This window comes from Pyrus communis, chromosome 13 (assembly GCF_963583255.1).
Source record: "Pyrus communis chromosome 13, drPyrComm1.1, whole genome shotgun sequence".
In the NCBI taxonomy this organism is placed as follows: domain Eukaryota; kingdom Viridiplantae; phylum Streptophyta; class Magnoliopsida; order Rosales; family Rosaceae; genus Pyrus; species Pyrus communis.
Window position 1 is genome coordinate 5,195,747 of NC_084815.1, and position 18,335 is coordinate 5,214,081.

At 36.9% G+C, this 18,335-nt stretch overlaps 2 protein-coding genes across 2 annotated transcripts; both read left to right on the plus strand.

Annotated features, from left to right (window-relative positions):
• Positions 1-391: 391 nt before the first annotated feature.
• LOC137713524 (putative pentatricopeptide repeat-containing protein At3g13770, mitochondrial) lies at positions 392-2,641 on the plus strand. The gene is made up of 2 exons (XM_068452834.1): positions 392-858; positions 1,048-2,641. The coding sequence occupies exons 1-2, from the start codon at positions 435-437 to the stop codon at positions 2,490-2,492; spliced, it is 1,869 nt and encodes a 622-aa protein (XP_068308935.1). The 5' UTR covers positions 392-434; the 3' UTR covers positions 2,493-2,641.
• A 3,213-nt stretch (positions 2,642-5,854) lies between these two features.
• LOC137713098 (uncharacterized) lies at positions 5,855-6,486 on the plus strand. The gene has a single exon (XM_068452354.1). The coding sequence runs from the start codon at positions 5,944-5,946 to the stop codon at positions 6,268-6,270; it is 327 nt and encodes a 108-aa protein (XP_068308455.1). The 5' UTR covers positions 5,855-5,943; the 3' UTR covers positions 6,271-6,486.
• The last annotated feature ends 11,849 nt before the right edge of the window (positions 6,487-18,335 follow it).

Genomic DNA, 18,335 nt, shown 5'->3' on the forward strand with positions numbered 1-18,335 from the left:
GGTACAGATCAATCATCACTATTCATGTTTGCAGGACACACAAAGCAGGGAGGGATGACCATGTTTATCATATTCTGTGTGCGAGTGCAACTAAACACTTCTTGTTGTGAGAAAATTGAATTTTTTTTTTTTCCAGAGTAAATATAAAAATAGATCTAAGGGTTGTTGGTCCAGCAATCAGGTCATTGGTTTGCTCCCAAGTGGTCTGGAGTTCGACTCTCTCCCACAATACCCACCTAGCAAATGCTAGAGTTCCTCGCTCCCAAAAAATGTGGAGTCCGCTGGAGGGCCTAGTGATTAGTCGGGTCAAAGACTTAGATTAGTTTATATATATATTAAATATAACGTGTAACAAACGCGGACATAGCCTCTTGGACTTGAACTCTGGAATCTCCTTAAGCAGTCTAAACAATTTAGAAGGGTACCTTTTGGAAATGGTCAATCAATTTGCCCGCCAACTCTCCCTTTCGTCCTTCCCTCCAAATCCACAGAATTTAAAATCTCTATGCTCCAACGGTCAACTGAGAGAAGCTCTGTTGGAAATGGCCGCTATATGCCTTGAGATGAAGTTCGACGGCTACTATACGCTCCTAAACGAGTGCATAAACCGAAGGGCTTTCAGAGAAGGGCAAAGAGTCCATGCCCACATGATCAAAACCTGTTATCTACCGCCTATGCACCTCGGAACTCGGTTGATTGTCTTCTACAACAACTGTGATCGTTTGGGTGATGCACGCCGTGTGCTCGACGAAATGCCTGAAAGAAATGTTGTGTCTTGGACGGCCATGGTTTCGGCTTATTCTAAGAGGGGGTATGCCTCCGAAGCCTTGAATCTTTTTCTGCAGATGTTTAGATCAGGTATATTATTGTTTTTATTCGAGTTATGTAAGTGCATCATTCAGACATTGCTCATGCTGCGAGTAAAGATCATCAGATTTTCTTGCTTAATTAAATGATCTTTTGATTAGTTCGAGATTATTGTTTATCTTTTTAATCTCGCTGCGGAACAAGGGCTTCTTGTATTGACAATATCGGCAAACTTTGCAGGTACGGAGCCTAATGAGTTCACGTTTGCGACACTACTCACTTCATGTACTGGCGCTTCGGGATTGGACTTAGGAAGGCAAATTCACTCTCTGATAATAAGAAGAAATTTTGAGTCACACATATTTGTCGGGAGCTCACTTCTTGACATGTATGCCAAAGCTGGTAGAATCTATGAAGCAAGAGGAGTTTTCAACTGCTTGCCAGAAAGGGATGTTGTTTCTTGCACTGCCATAATCTCTGGCTATGCCCAGCTGGGTCTTGATGAGGAGGCTTTGGAGCTATTCCGCCAGTTGCAGAGAGAAGGAATGATTTCGAACTACGTCACTTATGCAAGTGTGTTAACCGCATTATCAGGGCTTGCTGCATTGGACCTTGGCAGGCAAGTTCACAACCACGTCCTTCGTCGGGAACTACCCTCATATGTGGTTCTTCTGAACTCGTTGATTGATATGTACTCTAAATGTGGAAACCTGAGTTACTCAAGAAGGATCTTTGATAGCATGCCAGAGAGAACCGTCATCTCATGGAATGCTATGCTAGTAGGGTATAGTAAACACGGAATGGGAAAAGAGGTGGTTAAGCTTTTCAAATTAATGAAAGAAGAAAGTAAAGTCAGACCAGACAGTGTCACCTTTTTGGCGGTTTTATCTGGTTGCAGCCACGGAGGAATGGAGGATAGAGGGTTGGAATATTTTTATGAGATGGAAAAAGGTGAAAATGGAATTGAGCCAGAGCTTGAACACTATGGGTGTGTTGTTGATCTTCTTGGGCGTGCTGGTCGAGTTGAAGAAGCATTTGAGTTTATAAAAAAGATGCATTTTGAACCAACTGCTGCTATATGGGGTTCGCTTTTAGGTGCCTGTAGGGTTCACTCAAATATCGACATTGGTGAATTTGTTGGTTTCAGGCTTTTACAAATTGAGCCTGAAAATGCTGGTAACTATGTCATTCTTTCTAATTTATATGCTTCTGCAGGGAGATGGGAAGATGTAAGAACCGTAAGGGAATTGATGTTAGAGAAGGCTGTGATAAAGGAGCCCGGAAGAAGTTGGATTGAGCTTGACCAAATCCTTCATACGTTTCATGCAAGCGATCGCTCCCATCCAAGAAGAGAAGAGGTGTCTGTAAAGGTGAAAGAATTGTCAATTAAGTTAAAGGAAGCTGGTTATGTTCCTGATTTGGGTTGCGTTTTATATGACGTGGATGAGGAGCAGAAGGAGAAGATACTCCTAGGCCATAGCGAAAAACTAGCTTTGGCTTTCGGGCTGATTGCTACTGCTGAAGGAGTGCCAGTGCGTGTCATAAAAAACCTTCGGATTTGCGTTGATTGCCATAACTTTGCGAAACTTGTCTCGGAGATATATCGAAGAGAAGTGTCGTTGAGAGATAAAAACCGGTTTCATCACATTGTTGGAGGAATCTGTTCTTGCGGAGATTACTGGTGAGTTGTGAAGATCCTCCTTAAAAGCTACAAATGTCTGACTTAAGAGCGGAACATATACAAAATAGTTACGCTGTAACCGTGACACGAAGGGGAATAGTGAAACGTAGAATATTGAGAAATTATACTTGATTATTGATGTAGAGAAGTATAACGTCAGTCTCTGTGGACACTCCTGTAATTGAGAAAACCTTTCAATCTTTTTTTGAACAAAGGATATTATGTACACTAAGAGCAATTCTAGTGTGTAAGGGCTCCCCATGGCAATAGGCAATTGAATCCCCTTCATTGAATAGTAACTACCTTTAATGAACAGTAATTGTTTTTTCCATCTTCACCCTTAACCTGAATAACCATGGCAATAAACAATAAAATATTTGTATTTTTATTTTATAAAATAATAAAAAATAATTTTGTTTGTAATTTTGAATATGATTTTTAACCGGTCTCGTCATGTCACGTGTCATTATCCAAAAGTACAATTTTGGTGATAAATTTCGGGAAGGGATCCTAATCCACTAAATCAAGGAATCCGTGCCATTGAAAATCAATCCAACGGTTGAAGTTATTATAACTTTTAAAATGAACCCCTGTTTGTAGTCATTGGATCAAATTTCAATGACACGAATTCCCTGATTTGGTGGATTAGGAGGAAGGGATCCGTTTGATACAATTTTTTGTGATAGATTTCGATAAGATTTATCCAATTCCGTCGCACCATGTGTCATTATCTTTTTAGAATCATTGAGGATAGATTTCTAATAAGATTTTTAACCAATCTCATCTTGCCACATGTCCACATTTCTTGCAACGGCATCTCATTACCCGTAATCGGATCATAAGTAACTTCAACCCTGCTAGAACACAATGCAACATCTTCAATAAGCGTCAAATTCGTACATGCATCATTAGCCATTTTTTTTTTTTTTGGAAACAGAAGTATATAGAAACTTTGAGAGAAAGATTGGAATGTGGTTGAAAGTATTTGAGAAAATATGTAAGTGTGGTGTAAGGTGGAAGATAATGATAAGGTATTTTTTAAAAAAATTTAAATTTTTTTATTAACTTAATTAATTTGTACCGTTGGATTACACAAAATTTGAAATCCAACTCTCCAGATTGTGACACAAGGCATAATGGTAACATATCAGATTTTTTTTTTTTTTTTAATTTTTAAAGTTGAAAAACTTGGATCGTTGATCTGGATTCGAACGGCTCATAATGTGCCACGTCATCTAGCCGTTGGGGGAGTTTTGAAATTTTTTTCATTGTTCGAAATCGAACGGTCCAAAAAAAAGAGTCATTGAAATCCAACGGGCGAGAGGGTGCCATGTTGCACCCAGTAACGGCTACAAATAGCTTGTCCAGCTCAAGCCCCATTGCTTGCAAATCCTGTCGGTGACGCGCTCTCACGCGTGCTTGTGTTGCACGCACCAGACGCAAAATTTTTAAAGGGGTGGCTGACGTCATCCCCCCTCAGGGGCTCAGGCCTTGGATTTGCACCTGAGCTCTCCATCGGGATCCCCCTTAGCCCAATAGCCCGAATGGGCTGGAGCTGCTTAGGCTGATGATTTGGGTTGCTCGCGTAGCCAGTCCCCTTGGTGTTTAACCACGCTGGACTTACTTTAAGAAGAGAGGGGTGGGTTTAGCCTCTCAATGGGCTAGTAATAATATGGTTCAAATTCGTCTTTCAATTTTAAAATCAAAACTCTCACTTTGTTTGGTTTCCAAACAATTCCATATAGACATATAACCAAACCAACACCAATTCACTACACATCTTTATGCAAAAAAAAAAAAAAAAAAAAAATTTAAACTAAAAGTAATATACTTTAGGCTTAAAATATGGGTTTTGCACTTGTTACATCATCATTTAATGTCCAATTTAACGAATTGACTAAGAATCGTATGACATTGGGTTGAAATAATAAGTAAATGTATAAGATTGAAATGTTGTTTGAGGTTGCAATTGAATAGAAACATGAGCAGGGTAAAATATAATTTACCCTTTATAATTTGTTACGCATCTAATGAAAGTGCATAAAGGTAAACAGAGAGTGTCAAAATTGCAACCATATAAAATATATGGTGGTGCTATCCACATTAGCTTTTTTACTTTTCATATATTCCTCTCAATTCCCGGCTGTCAAATCAAAAGTAGAAAGAGCTCACTCCTGAGTCTTGACCCAGGATATAAATAAATAAATGGAACTTTAACGAAAAGCTCCCGGTACTGTTCACTGTAACGAAAAACCATATTTTTACACTAAAAAGTCAATCATGATACTATTTACTTTACCTTTTATTCTGTCCTTATTGTTAAAACTCAAAATTTTCAAGTCATTTTCATTAGTTTTCCTATAAATAAAATCCAAGGTAAATAGCATTACCCAAAATATAAGGCCTCGTTTGGCAGCTCGGACTGTACTGACTATTTCTGTCGGATAGGATAAATAGCCACCGGATAGTACTGACTAAATTAGTCGGGTGTTTGGTGCAGTATCGGACTAGTGACCGTATTATTTATACTGTGTTTGGTATTATACTAGGTAGGAGGAATCAAACTTAAAAAAAAAAAATTTAAAAAAAAGTGAAATCATTTTTTTGTTCCCAGATCTCTCCGCACCCCCCAAACACCCTCCCTCTCTCTCCCTTCTTCTTCCCCAACTGCAGAACAAGCCCAAATAATTGTTCCCTAGCTCTCTCCGCCACACCCCCCAAACTCCCTCCCTTTCTCTCCCATATTCTTCTTCCTTGACTGTAGAAAAATCCCAAATAAATTCAAATAGCCAGTTGCAGAAAAATCCTAAATTGAAATCATCTCTCCGCCGCACCATGTTTCTTTGCAAGACCCAGTTGCAAGGGAGGACGGCGAGTAGGTGATGAGGAAGGCCACAAGGAGAGGACGACGAGGAAGGCGACAAGCACTAGGAGAGCAGAGATGGCGAGAGAAAGCGGCGCAACAGAAGGCGACGGGGAGGACGACGATGACGAGAGAAGGTGACGGGGAGGACAACGATGCCAAGAGAAGCGAGAGAGAGAGAGGGCCGAGTTCGCGAGAGAGGAGAGTGAAACCGACTAAATAATCCGGGCGTTTTGGTTGGTTTTATTAAGCGGGTGTATACCGTGTTATCCTATCCGACCGATTAAATTAATCCAGCGCTTATTTAGTACAAGTGAATGCCAAACACCCAAGTCCGTATAACTAATCATATCCGATCCTTTATCCGATCTGCCAAACAGGGCCAAATAAATAAAACCCAAGGAGATAAATGTGAGTGGAGTTGGGCTTGTCCTCCTGAGTCCTGACCCATAGAATTATATAGCAAAGGCCCATCAAATAAGCAAGTACCACAGAAAATCAAAAGTTCACTCTCCACAAAGCTGCTCTCTCTCTTCCTCTCTCTCTCCCTTACGAGCTGGGAGCGAAAGTCTTCACCATACCCGCCTCCACAATGCTCCGCCATCGCCTCGTCCAGGCGCTCCGAACCCGCGGCGGCTCTGCCACCGGTCCGAGCCGGTGGACCAGCCCGGGCCACGAGGAACAACCCAAAGGCTACCTCTTCAATCGGACCCCACCTCCCCCAGGCCAATCTCGGAAATGGGAGGATTGGGAGCTCCCGTGCTACGTCACCAGCTTCCTCACCATCGTCATCCTCGGCGTTGGCCTCAACGCCAAGCCTGATCTCACCATCGAGACTTGGGCTCACCAGAAAGCCCTCGAACGGCTCGAGATCGAGCAGGCCGGCCTCTCTGTCGCCGGGTCGGGCGAATCTGACTGAAATGCGATCTGGGTATGCCGGTTTGTTCTGAGGTCGATCCCTTTTTTTTTGTTGAGTTGAAATGGGTTTTCGGTTGTTGATATGATATGTAGTTGAAATAAGGGTTTGGGGATGTTTAATTGGGCTTTTGATGTGAAGCTTGATGATTACTTCATAATTTAGTTGTTTTTCAATTATTTGTATGTTTTTACTCTTCGATGTTATCGAATAGTTCATCAATTTCTTGCCTCTAATTACAGTTTTTTATACTTATAATTTGAATTATGCAGTGGTATCAGTAGCTAAATTTATAGAATTAGGATGCATTCGTGAAAATTTCTAGGACTAGGATGCCATCTATGTGCCTTAAGGGCTTACACTGTTGATAGTTAGTCCGAAGAGCATAAGTAGGATATATTTGTACTGGGTTTTGCTTCGAATGATGATAGATGTGTAACAAAGGTTAACAAAATGATAATGATGCTAGATGTGTAACGAAGGTTAACAAAATGATGCGACAACTTACATGGTACGTAAGCGCTTGCATCAGTTTATAAATTAGACATTGTAGAACTTTGGGAACGGCTAGCAGGTTTCTTTTTCTTGTAATTGTTCATTCGGAGATATAAGTTTTAGAGGCGTGGAGAGAATCAAGGTGCTGAATTGATACTTAGGAGCCAGGATTGTAATCTATGTGCATAAAACATATCTGGATACTTAGCACTTACACAGTAACACTGGTAATGAGAATGTCATCCCACTTTATAGGTCTACAAGTTATATTTCGAAAATCGAACTATACATCTCATAGGTCATCCCTTAAAGATCATCTCAGCATAAAATAAAAAGAATACGAAATTATATGACCCTTGAATCGAAAGAAGTGTGCCCAAAATACAGATGTTCGAATCAATTTTTAAGCTATGTTGAAGTTTGAGGAACCTAAATAGGATAAATTTTGTAGGGATTTTGCTTAAAATGATGCTAGATGTATAGGAAAAAGGTTTACTAAATCATGTGAAAATTACATGGCATGTAAGCTCTTGCATCAGGGTATAAACTTAAACACCACAGAACTTTGATACCATTTAGCATTTTTCTTTTTCTTATAATTGTTTCCTGGAAACATAAATTTTGTATGTGCGGAAATAATCAAAGTGCTGAATCGTGATATAGGAGCCAGGATTTGTGGTTTCCATGAGTTTTACAAATCACATTTAGAATATAAATGCAGATCAATGAAATTTTTCTCTGAAACTTTGGAAGTATTTGGGTTGGTAAATAACGCACTCAAAGGTTTTGATTAGCCAGTATCATGAACACTGTCTCTATTCCATATTTCATCATTGAGGTTGTCGTCTGACTCTTGAAAGAAGATTCATTCTCTTTAGTGGGATGGAGTATGTTGTGGTCTCACGTTATAAAACTTGGTTGATGCTTGGGTGATTTCTTGGTTTGATCATAGAGGTCTTTTGTGCTGTTAGGAAAATCATAAACATAGTTTAGGTGTCGTTAGCTAAAACTAGAGCAGTGTGGTAATCACCTATATCTATAACTGAACTGGCTGGTACCCCTTTCAGCGGGTTTAATTATGTTTCAAGTTGATTACCATTATGTTTTATGTAATCAAGGAATTGTTTCTGGTACTTATCAGTGAGGTATTTTTCATTTGACATGTGATGGATTTTCATGGTATAGTTCATTTGTATCAAGAAGCTGGAGCTCTTGTCGTATTGTCACTCCATACCGTTTCCCAATTTTTGGCGACTTGTTTTTGGTATAAAAATTGAAAGGTTGGGACCTTGGCGTTGATGAAATTTAGATTCAGTTATCTCTGTCCTTTTATTTTTAAGTTTTTCAGACATAGGCAACAGGGTAACCCTGAAAAGTCCCAGGTTGTGATGAATTGGTACAATGGGTACATAAAAGGATCAGCAGCTATTCGTATTTCATTCTTTTTCAATTGAATTCGTAGTCTTTGTTTCAGGTTGATTTTCTTGTTAGATTTAGTTGAATCGAAGCTATCATCTTTGAGGGATTTTGAGTTGTTCTGTATGGTTCAAATATATGCCATGAACCTTGAATGTTGCAAAACCATGAGTTTGTAGTTAATTGGTGCTCCATGTAATGGGACATAGGTTCGTGTGTGGTACAGATGTTCTCATGTGTATTTTTCTCATGTTTTATGGAGAAACTTCTCTTCTTTCGAACGAATTTAAGTTCGAATTTATAGGTTTAGTCTGTTTGAAAAAAATCTCGAAAACTTAGAGGTGGAAAAATAAGCATTCTAGAGCAAAACCCTCTTGTAACACTCCAGTTTAGGGTAATTCATACTGACTGTCCCAGAACCAGGAAAAGTTGGTTTCCAACTTTCAACTTTTACCTCAATGCTCTTGCTCAGGGAAGCAGATACACGGTTCCCTCCTCTTCATCCCGTGCCGCTGGCCCATTGGCCTCCAGCGGCGTCTGACCACAGTTTCCGGCAATATGCTCCCCAACCTTCTCTCATTGCCTCTATCGTTGCCATGTTCACCAATCAAGAGTACGAGAGGATGTTTTGCTTTAAGCCTGTCATACTTTCTTCCCCTTCGTTCCACACTCTTCAACAGACTCGTAACAATTTGCTCCCGTTTAACAGCAGTCTTCGTCAAGTAATCGAGAAGTTGGAAATTATCAATGTCCCTCAAACCCTCTAATTTCGACTTCTCGGAGGTGATCATGGGAGCATTTGGGGGGAGTATCTTTCTTTTCGTTTCTTCTGCCCAGTGTTCTTGAATAGAAACTCAAGTGCACCTGAATCAAGAACAAACCAGAGCAATTCCATCAAGTCTTACACCCCTAATTGGTATTTTAGTTCGTTTGCAAAGAGCTTAATTATAGCCGAGCTGGTTAAGAGTATTTACTCTCGAAACCTAAAGTTTTGATCAGTTACCGCTTGTATATATATAAAAAATTGAGAAGGCATAGACTTACATTCAACAAAACTTTAAGCAAGCAAGGAGACGCCGTAACGAAGGAATTTAACTGAAGAAGATTGCAATGATCATCTAAACCAAATGTTAATTCCAAATGCTTGAGATTTTCAAGCATAGGAAAACACAATTCTCCAAGTTCATTTGAAAACCAAACAATAAGGCACTAATTAAACATAATCCCACTAAAACCAAGGAGAACCAAACATATAAAGTTAAACCACCACAAATGTACTAACCAGTATTCCATCCAGTTTGAGAGTCTCCAGCAGAGAAAACCAACATGGAAGTTGATTCAAGGCAGCCTCTATGAATCCATCATTGTCAGCACAGATGGATACATCTACAAGTTGCGGTACGTTCCTAAGAAGGTTTATCCGACCTCCGATACAAAACGATACAAGATTTGCGCCACAAATATCAATGCTCTCGATCTTGCAACATTGTCGTATCTCTATGTACTTCAGTGCGCTCGACAGATTGACTACTCTTAAATTAACCAAATCATTGGAGTAGTACTGATAATCGTTTGAGAACTGGACAGTTAGACATGATGTAGTTGAGAGCTTTTTCAGCCTCACCAACACTTTTGAAACAATGAACTTTGAGGGATTTGAACCCAATGCATGCAGAAGGGTGTGGACTTGGAACAGCAGGAGACAAATTGAAACCTTTCATCAATGGAACATGAAATCTTTACCATCACAGAGACAAAAACGCAACCTGCACTGCTCAATTACTGGGCTTTTATGTTGTTCTAGCACACTATTCACCCAATCAATGTACGTGTTACGCAGTTTTTCAAAGCGCACGCTGCATGATGTTTTTTGGGGATCAAAGTTGAGAGTCGTAGTGGACGTTCACATGTACCTCTATCGCTGAGAAAGGATACTAGTTTATGCGGCTTTCTTGAGCGGCAAGAAAGGCAATATACTGACAAGAACTTCGTCTGGCAACTCGCTGACTCGGTCTACCGAGTTGTACTCATGCTTACCTTTCTTTCTTTTTCCGTTTCCGTCCCCCATGGTGATCAAACCTATGAATTGGACATCCGAGGGCCACCCAATGGTCTAGACATGTGGTGGAAGAGAGAAGATCACCATGACTCTGATCTTGGACCTTGGTTACAATGTAGAAGAAAAACTTTTCTCTCCATTTTTCACGGGGCCAACTCTCATCTTTTTTTTTCGATTGATGTCTAATCAGGTGGTACTATCCTAGCATAAGGGATGATGTATTACTTAACCAATATTTTAAAAACCATATGTTTGACACCATATTTTTGAAGAAAAAAAAATCCCTATAAATTCATACGATTCCTAAAAATTACTTCATAAAGTATTATGAACTCATAGTTGCTTGCACTTGCATCTCATACCATCCAATTCACTAAAATACTAAAGTAAAAATTATGATATTTTTGTATGTTGTATGTTCAATAATAAACCTCAAATTCTCAATACAAGTAAAGGTTTTTTTTTTTTTTTTTTTTTTTAAATGTAAATAGACACTTACTTGTATGATATATAGTAAGTTTATTTAAATATGTCTAGCCCATCTAGGCCTTTGCCTAGACCACATCTAGGCGCACATAGACGTCCAAGTCCATTGCAGGACTAACGCTTAATGTCCCTTGATTAGGACCATCTGAAGTTAGAATTCTAAATCCACTACTGAGCGTAAGTGATGCATGAGATAAGTCTCTTTTTGACATTTTATTCAATGATATGCCCTCGTAGTTTACTCAAAACTGTCATTGTTTTAAAAAATAATTTTGGTACCTTTTTACTTTTATTATTGATTTTAGGTAAAGGATAACTTACATCCCCCAATAAATTTTGTGAGAATGAACATAGCTCACCTATTGCACCATATAAATTTTATGATTGACTCTTTAATTTCTTAATCTTCATTTGAAGATCGTATTTATAAAAAATTATTCTAATCGGAGATCGTCTATGTATCTAAATTCGAATGTATGCAACAAATCGATGGTGTGAGTACCAAGTAAAGTTTTCATGATGAACTAACCATTTATTTAATACATTTAGAAGACAACTATCTTTGATTCAAATGATTTTTTTTTAAGAATGATCATTTCTAAGACTTGAACTTGCATTCTTGCAACTTATTAAGTCAGGTGATACATGAAAAGATTATATATAGTTAGTGTAACACCTTTCACATCTGTTAATTTTTGTGAAAAACACTAAGAGTCAAACTATCGGAAAAGCATGATTACCTGAACTTTCATAAATAAAAGAAATTTTAAACAAGAAGCTGGTCGGATCCCTAAGATCATCTCCAAAGAAAATGTTATAACATGGCTGACGTGACAATCTGAAGTCTTATGTCAAATTTTGTACTTCTCCAATCGAATTGTCAAATATTATTTTATTATTTAAATGGAGCTTTAAATGATTGTAATTATTAAAAAAATATTGAAACAAAATTTTTATTGGTTGAAATGTTAGTGGAATAAGGGATCCACTATTAAAATGAATTAAAAATAAATTTGACATTGATTTTAAATTTGACATCAAATCACTACCTTCAAATTTAGTCAACAAATAACATTTCGGTTGGAAAGACTTTTGATGTCAAATATGTATAGTGACATTCCACCTAGGATTTTGACATCTCCTTTAGAGACTCCAAACAGTTTGTCTGTCAAAGATTCAAAATATAGATAGACGGTGTGCAAATCCAAGAAATTTTTATTTTAAATTAGAGTATTTTGTTTACTTATTAAGTTAACTAGCATATGGGCACACACAAAGTGTGTGATAATTTTTTTTTTTTTTTTTTTGAAATAGAAGGAGAGAGGAAAATAGTGATAGAGAATGTGGGAGTGGAAAGTTTTGTTTGGTTTTTTATTTTTTTATTCTTATTATATATATATATATATATAAATTAGAGATATATTATGATTACATGTAGGTGAGACTTTGAAAAAAAAACAACAAAATTTAGTTGTGTAAAATTACATTTTTGCCCCATATTTCTTATTCATATTCTATTTTAATTAAAAGATTAAATTGATAATTTTATAGAATTTTAATTGACAATGAATGTTTTATTAATTAGTAGAGATTATCAACTAAATTTTGCCTTTTATGCTCCATTCTTTCCAGCATGCAAAGACATGTTTTTAACTTTTTACGCATAAAAATTGTTCAGCAAGAGATCCATCGGGAATGATGAATGCGTGTTTCTTAATTTTGACTAGTTAATAATTTAGTTCTGGTATATATTTAAGAAAATTGTTATTAATACTTTAAAATTTTAAGAATGCACTCCCATTTTTTTATTATTTAATTAAAAAAAAAAAAAAAAACTCTTATCAAAGAATGCATAATTCGACTTTTAAAGTGTTAATAGTAAGTTTAAAAAAATATTTATTCCATTTCCAATTGTAACACTTAATCTCCAAGCATGTGGGATGAAATCAGACATACGCATGTGTTGTCTGGTTGCTTCTTCTTTTTGTGATTCTGAAAAGACATAAGCATGTGCATATTGATCATGTCAAAGTAATGCCAGGAGAGAAGATCACGTTGCACCGATGCAATTGTTTTGTTTACGAGCGTAGTTACAAAGTATATATATGACATAGTTAGCGTCATATTAAGTTACTAACTATTTACATTCAACACTTTTACACACACATATATACACATAAGTTAACAGACCTTTTAACAAAAGGGATTCCTATTTAAAAAAAAAAAATAGGGATACCCTCTTGACCGTTAGATTTGGCTTTAATGAAATAGTGTGGTTGAGATTGTGTGGCATGTGATTTAATCACAACTATCCTATTTCATTAAAGTCAATCCAACATCAAGATATGTTTTCATTTTTTTTGAAAAATAGGGATCCTTCTTGTTAAAGAATTCCTATAAGTTAAATAGTTATATATGGTCTTAAACCACTCTTCTAGTACTGATGAGTGACTTAAATCAGACTCATAGGAACATAGCGTTGTATAGATTGACATATATTGCACCTGACATGTGTAGTGTTACATACCAAATTTTAACGGAACGATACTCGTCACTCAACATGTCACGTTGACAATGAGTTTAGTAACTAATTATATATAGATATAAATATAAGGATAAGGTTATCATTATAATTTATTGATAGATTAAGTCGAAACTAATGAATATCATTTTTTGGAATGCAAAACCTTTCATATCCATTGTTGGGTACAAAAAGTGTGAAACAAACACTATTTTGAACATTGTTTCGATTTGTAAGAGGCTTCTAGCTAAGTGATTAAGATCATTTACTTATGCATCAAAAGACTCATGTTTGATTTCCCTTCCCATCACTTGTAGAAATAAGTGGAAGGTTAAGTCTATCTTGGATTCTTTCTTAAGTTAGGAATTGAAATTCTCTGTTTGAGTGCGAAGAAGATGGCCTTGATCATGGGACCATTTTCTCCATAGCCATATGGCAAATGAATGTGTCTTTCACAAAAAGTATAATTTCCCCCTTTGAAAATACTCCTACCAACACACATGGTTTTGAGGTTGAGAAGCTGCATGCAGCATGCATGTGCACAAAGTGCAGTGATATCCTTATTATATTAGGTCGATCGGTGAATACTAAGCTTCCATTACTCACCTTTTCAGCAAGTGCTCTTTTTGAAGAACATCATCCACCAGGAATGCAATTCCATCATTACAAATGCTACAGAAAGACAATACAAAACCTACCCCACATAACCACATCTAACCAAACAGAAATGCTCTCGAGGACAAAACTTTACATCCTTTCTGATGAACTTGCAAAAGAAGACGTTCTTTTGGCAAAGAAGCCATGCTATGAGATATCATGAAGATGCCCTCATAGTTCTTTGCCAGGAGAACTAACAAATCACAACCAAAACAAAACAAAAAACGACATAACACAAAATAAGCTCTTTAGAGGTACGATTCTTCAAATGAGAGACCCACACCTAACCAACAAGAGAGATAAGCTCATAAGGCTTAAGCCCTATGAGCTGGACCTAACACCATGAAGACACACAAGGTAAACATCGTACCATCACTTGAAAACTTTACAACAACAAGAAAACATGATTGTGAATCCCTCGAACCCTTGCAACTACCATGAAGGAAAGACTGCTACAAGTCACCTCCAACAATAGCGAGCTTCCTTTGCATGATCCTTGTCAAGTGCGCAAACCACAAAATCGCCACCTCATATTTGAACAACAATTGTTGCTTTAAGATCCGGAGTTGAGCAGTAAGTCATAATAGCTACAAAAGCTCACCTCGTCATAAAAAGAGAGTGACCACAACCACAAATGCTCTCATTGATAAAGTGAGAGAGCAATCCCTACCAAAAATATGAAAAGAAACAAGGAAAATATCAAGAAGGATTATCACCACCTCAATGCCAAAGCCTGAGACCGGTGGCGGGATGTTTTATTTTTTTTTTTGGTCAAAGGGGAGATTTTAATACAACCAAACACATAGATACAGAAACTTACAAACAGACAAAGACCCAACAACACCTATAAATAACCAAAAAGGGCCTAAACTGAGAGAAAAAAAAAAAATAGAAACAGAAAATGAGCCCAAAAGCCCAAAAATGAAATAACATTCGAAAAGCATCCACTACTTTCTCCACCGTCGATTCGAGGAATTTCAGCCAGCTGATTCTCCGACCACTGCCGATCATCTCCTTCTCTGACGCCTCCTGCACACAGCCATAAGTAAGGAGTAATCGGCATCCAAGCAAAAGAGGCCAATCACCAGTTTGAAACTCAGAAAAATTTCCGAGCAACACTGCCGAAAACGGCAGACATCAAAGAGAATGTGGTGATGTTGGAATTTGTCAAACCGTTCATATATTGTAACCAAATTTCATTATAAATGCTAGTCATAGTTTGGTATCAGGCAAAATTCAGTCCTAGGTTTACAACTTTTTTTCTGATCCTCTACTCTCTTACCTGCTGTTCACCCCCGTCGGTTCTAGGATTTTATAGTTGTTCTCTACTCAGTCTCCCATGGCTTCCTCTTCCGTCTGCAGCCCCATCACCGCTCACTCTGTCAAACTAACCGAGACGAAGTATTTCTCATGGCTTCGCCAAATCAAAACTTTTGTTATTGATCATGATTTATGCAATTTTTTTTTTTATGCCTCCTACCCCCTCCCCTCTCCCACCATTGATGATCCCAGTCACAAAGCCAAGGAAAACGAACCCATTCCCCAAATTCCCAACCTTAACTCTGGAATCTTCTCCGTAATTACCGTTTCTTGTCAATTCCACAATTTCTTTGAATACGTCTATTTTTTTTACTACATGTAGAGGTCTTAATGATTTTGAATTTGTCTAAATTTTTACAAAGATAATTTATAAATGATGAATTAATATAAATGGTTCTAATTATTGAAAAAAAAAAAATTAAGAAATAGATACCACGAGGTGTTCCTCAAATTAGCTTATTTGAATAATCCATCAACTGAAGGAGATTGTATAAGCTTCTTATGGATCACTCTTGGGTAAATACTCTATTTCCTGGAAGATTAATTGATATATCATTGTATACGCTTCTTATGGATCACTCTTGGGTAAATACTCTATTTCCTGGGAGATTAATTCATATATCTACTGTTCGTATTTGTCAGCTAGCTGCACTTCTTGTAATTTTTTGATCAAGTTATTTGTGAAGCTAAATTGTAGCTACTGCTATATATGACCGATCTGGGTTCTTCCTGGTTCAAACATGAACTGGAATCATTTATTTTTATTCACTCTACATTGAGTTACAGCTCTTTGAGCATGCACTTCCTATAGAATTATTAAAGAGACGGGTCAAGTGATAACTTTCAACAATATCGATACTGTCCCCAATAGACGGGCCAAGGGACCTCCTTTCAACAAGATTAATATTGTCCTTAACTTAGTAATTACCACCTACACAATTCGTCAGGTTTGAAATTTTATCACAAAAGACTTCGGTGTTAGTTGGAATGAGATTAGAGCATTTAAACTATTATTTCTCCTTCTGTATAGGCATAGCCGATGTGGGACTCAACATTTCAACTCAGTTAAGAAATAAACTGATGGAGAATAGCATTTCACATCAAAGAAATGACAAAATATTACAGTTTACATATGAGAAGTTCATTTTGATATGACTGAAAGGTTTTTTTTTTTTTTTTTTGGGGAGAACATATGACTGAAAGGTTTATGATAAATAAATGCCGTATTGTAGGACCTTAAAATGCACCTTAATTGGACTGGACCCCGACTCAACCACTACTCCATAAGGTGACAATATATTTTTCACTGAAACGCTACTTTTCCCTATTATTTTTATTAAATTCTTTTATTTTGTATGCATGTGGTCCGTGGATGCAGAGCAATCCTACCATTCTAATTTGTTTATGCTTAAAAAAATAAGCTGGGAAAGGAACGGTCCTCAAATTTGTGCAGAATTAACGTCAGAAGGTGACAAGAAAAGGTGGATTTACGTCGGTGCAGGAGGGAAGAGGGGGACATGACAAATTAAGGTGAGGATATCACTCAGTGTGCCGATAGTGTCACTGTCGGTGGGAGTGGTCCATAGAGATGACCAAATGGACCAAACTTGTGACGGTGGAACTCCCTTTAGACGTTCTTGGTTGCAATTTGATGGAATACAATTATTTTCGAATAATGCAGGTGTTCTTTTTATAGGAAACTTACTTGCTTTTTACGTATAGTTAACGTATCTTTACCGTATAAACATAATTAAAATTATTACTTATCTTGATTTTGATAGCCTTGATCGTTTGATCATAATCTTTAGATGGTGATTAAGAGAACAAACAATTTCGATTATAATGTTCGTACGATGAAGATACATTGATCATAGTGAAAGACAAGTAGGTTCTCCTTAAAAGGAAACACAAACAATATCCATTATTTTATCGTCAAACCAATAATATAAGGTAATAAATAAGAGACTATATTATTTTGTGTCAATGACTCCAATGACCCGAAATATCTCAATAGCAATGAACTTATTCTATGAAAAACTCTATTGTCAACTTAGAACCTCTTCGAGTTCGCATCGTCTCATCAGGTTTATTTTATAATTTAATACTATTGTTTATATTTTAGTGTAATTTTACTTGTTTAAATTTTTCTTGAGGGTTGTCACTTAATATTACGGTATAAGTTATTCTTCTTCACTTGTAAGTGAGAATTCTTAGGTTTGATTCTCGCCAATGACGAATTTGAACCATAATATTGCAAGCTCATTGTAAGGTTTAGCCTATTCCCTTTATCTCTTAGAGGGAGAGAGGTTGTTTTTTAGTTTTATTTATTTTTTAAATTAGAGATGATAAACTTATATGTAGATGAGGTTTAAGAAAAAACAGTAAAATTTTGATTTGTGAAATTACATTACTGTCTTTAATTTTTTTTATTGTGATACTCTTTTAATTGATAAAAAGAGTTTTATTAATGTAGTTTTGGATAATGATTTGCAATGTTGGAGCCAGTGAGTGTGGTGGGGATACGAATGGTAAAGCCCATCCCATCTTATTTTGTTAACCCATTAATTAATTACCTACTTGATTGGGAATAGTTAATACTATCATCACCAACTTGAGAAGCAATACTTTCAACGTCCCATTGGATTAAACTTTCGAGGTTTTAATTAGTTTATAGAACTATAAGATTACAAAAATAAACCATGTACATGGATGAAATTACTTCATTATATTTAAAATCACGTGGTCACGCAGAAGACCTAACCTAGGAAAGAAACTCTAACAAGAAAATAATTTAAATGTTTTAAACTGTTACTAACTACCTTACCCTTTTTGTTTTGGTCGAGCTAACTACCTTCCCTTATAGCCAAAATAAAATGACATTATTGTGGACACGGAGAGAATCAGGAAGGAAAACGTTGATGGAACTTACAAGTCTTAAAAGCATATCACATTCAATAAGATCCATTCACGGCCAGTCCAAACGAGAGATTTTTCGGGATGCTTAGAATGCAGGATATACGGACACAAGTGGAGGGATACTTCAAAAATGAACTTCCATCCACTCATTTAATACATATAGCATAACGCGTCGTGTTCTTAATATATTGTAAAGGG

What these genes read in the sequence shown, in the direction of transcription:
- LOC137713524 (XM_068452834.1), top strand. Translation starts at nt 435, where the DNA reads ATGGTCAATCAATTTGCCCGCCAACTCTCCCTTTCGTCCTTCCCTCCA. An exon ending in TCTGCAGATGTTTAGATCAG is followed by an intron (nt 859 to 1,047) that starts GTATATTATTGT and finishes CAAACTTTGCAG; the next exon opens with GTACGGAGCCTAATGAGTTC.
- LOC137713098 (XM_068452354.1), top strand. Translation starts at nt 5,944, where the DNA reads ATGCTCCGCCATCGCCTCGTCCAGGCGCTCCGAACCCGCGGCGGCTCT.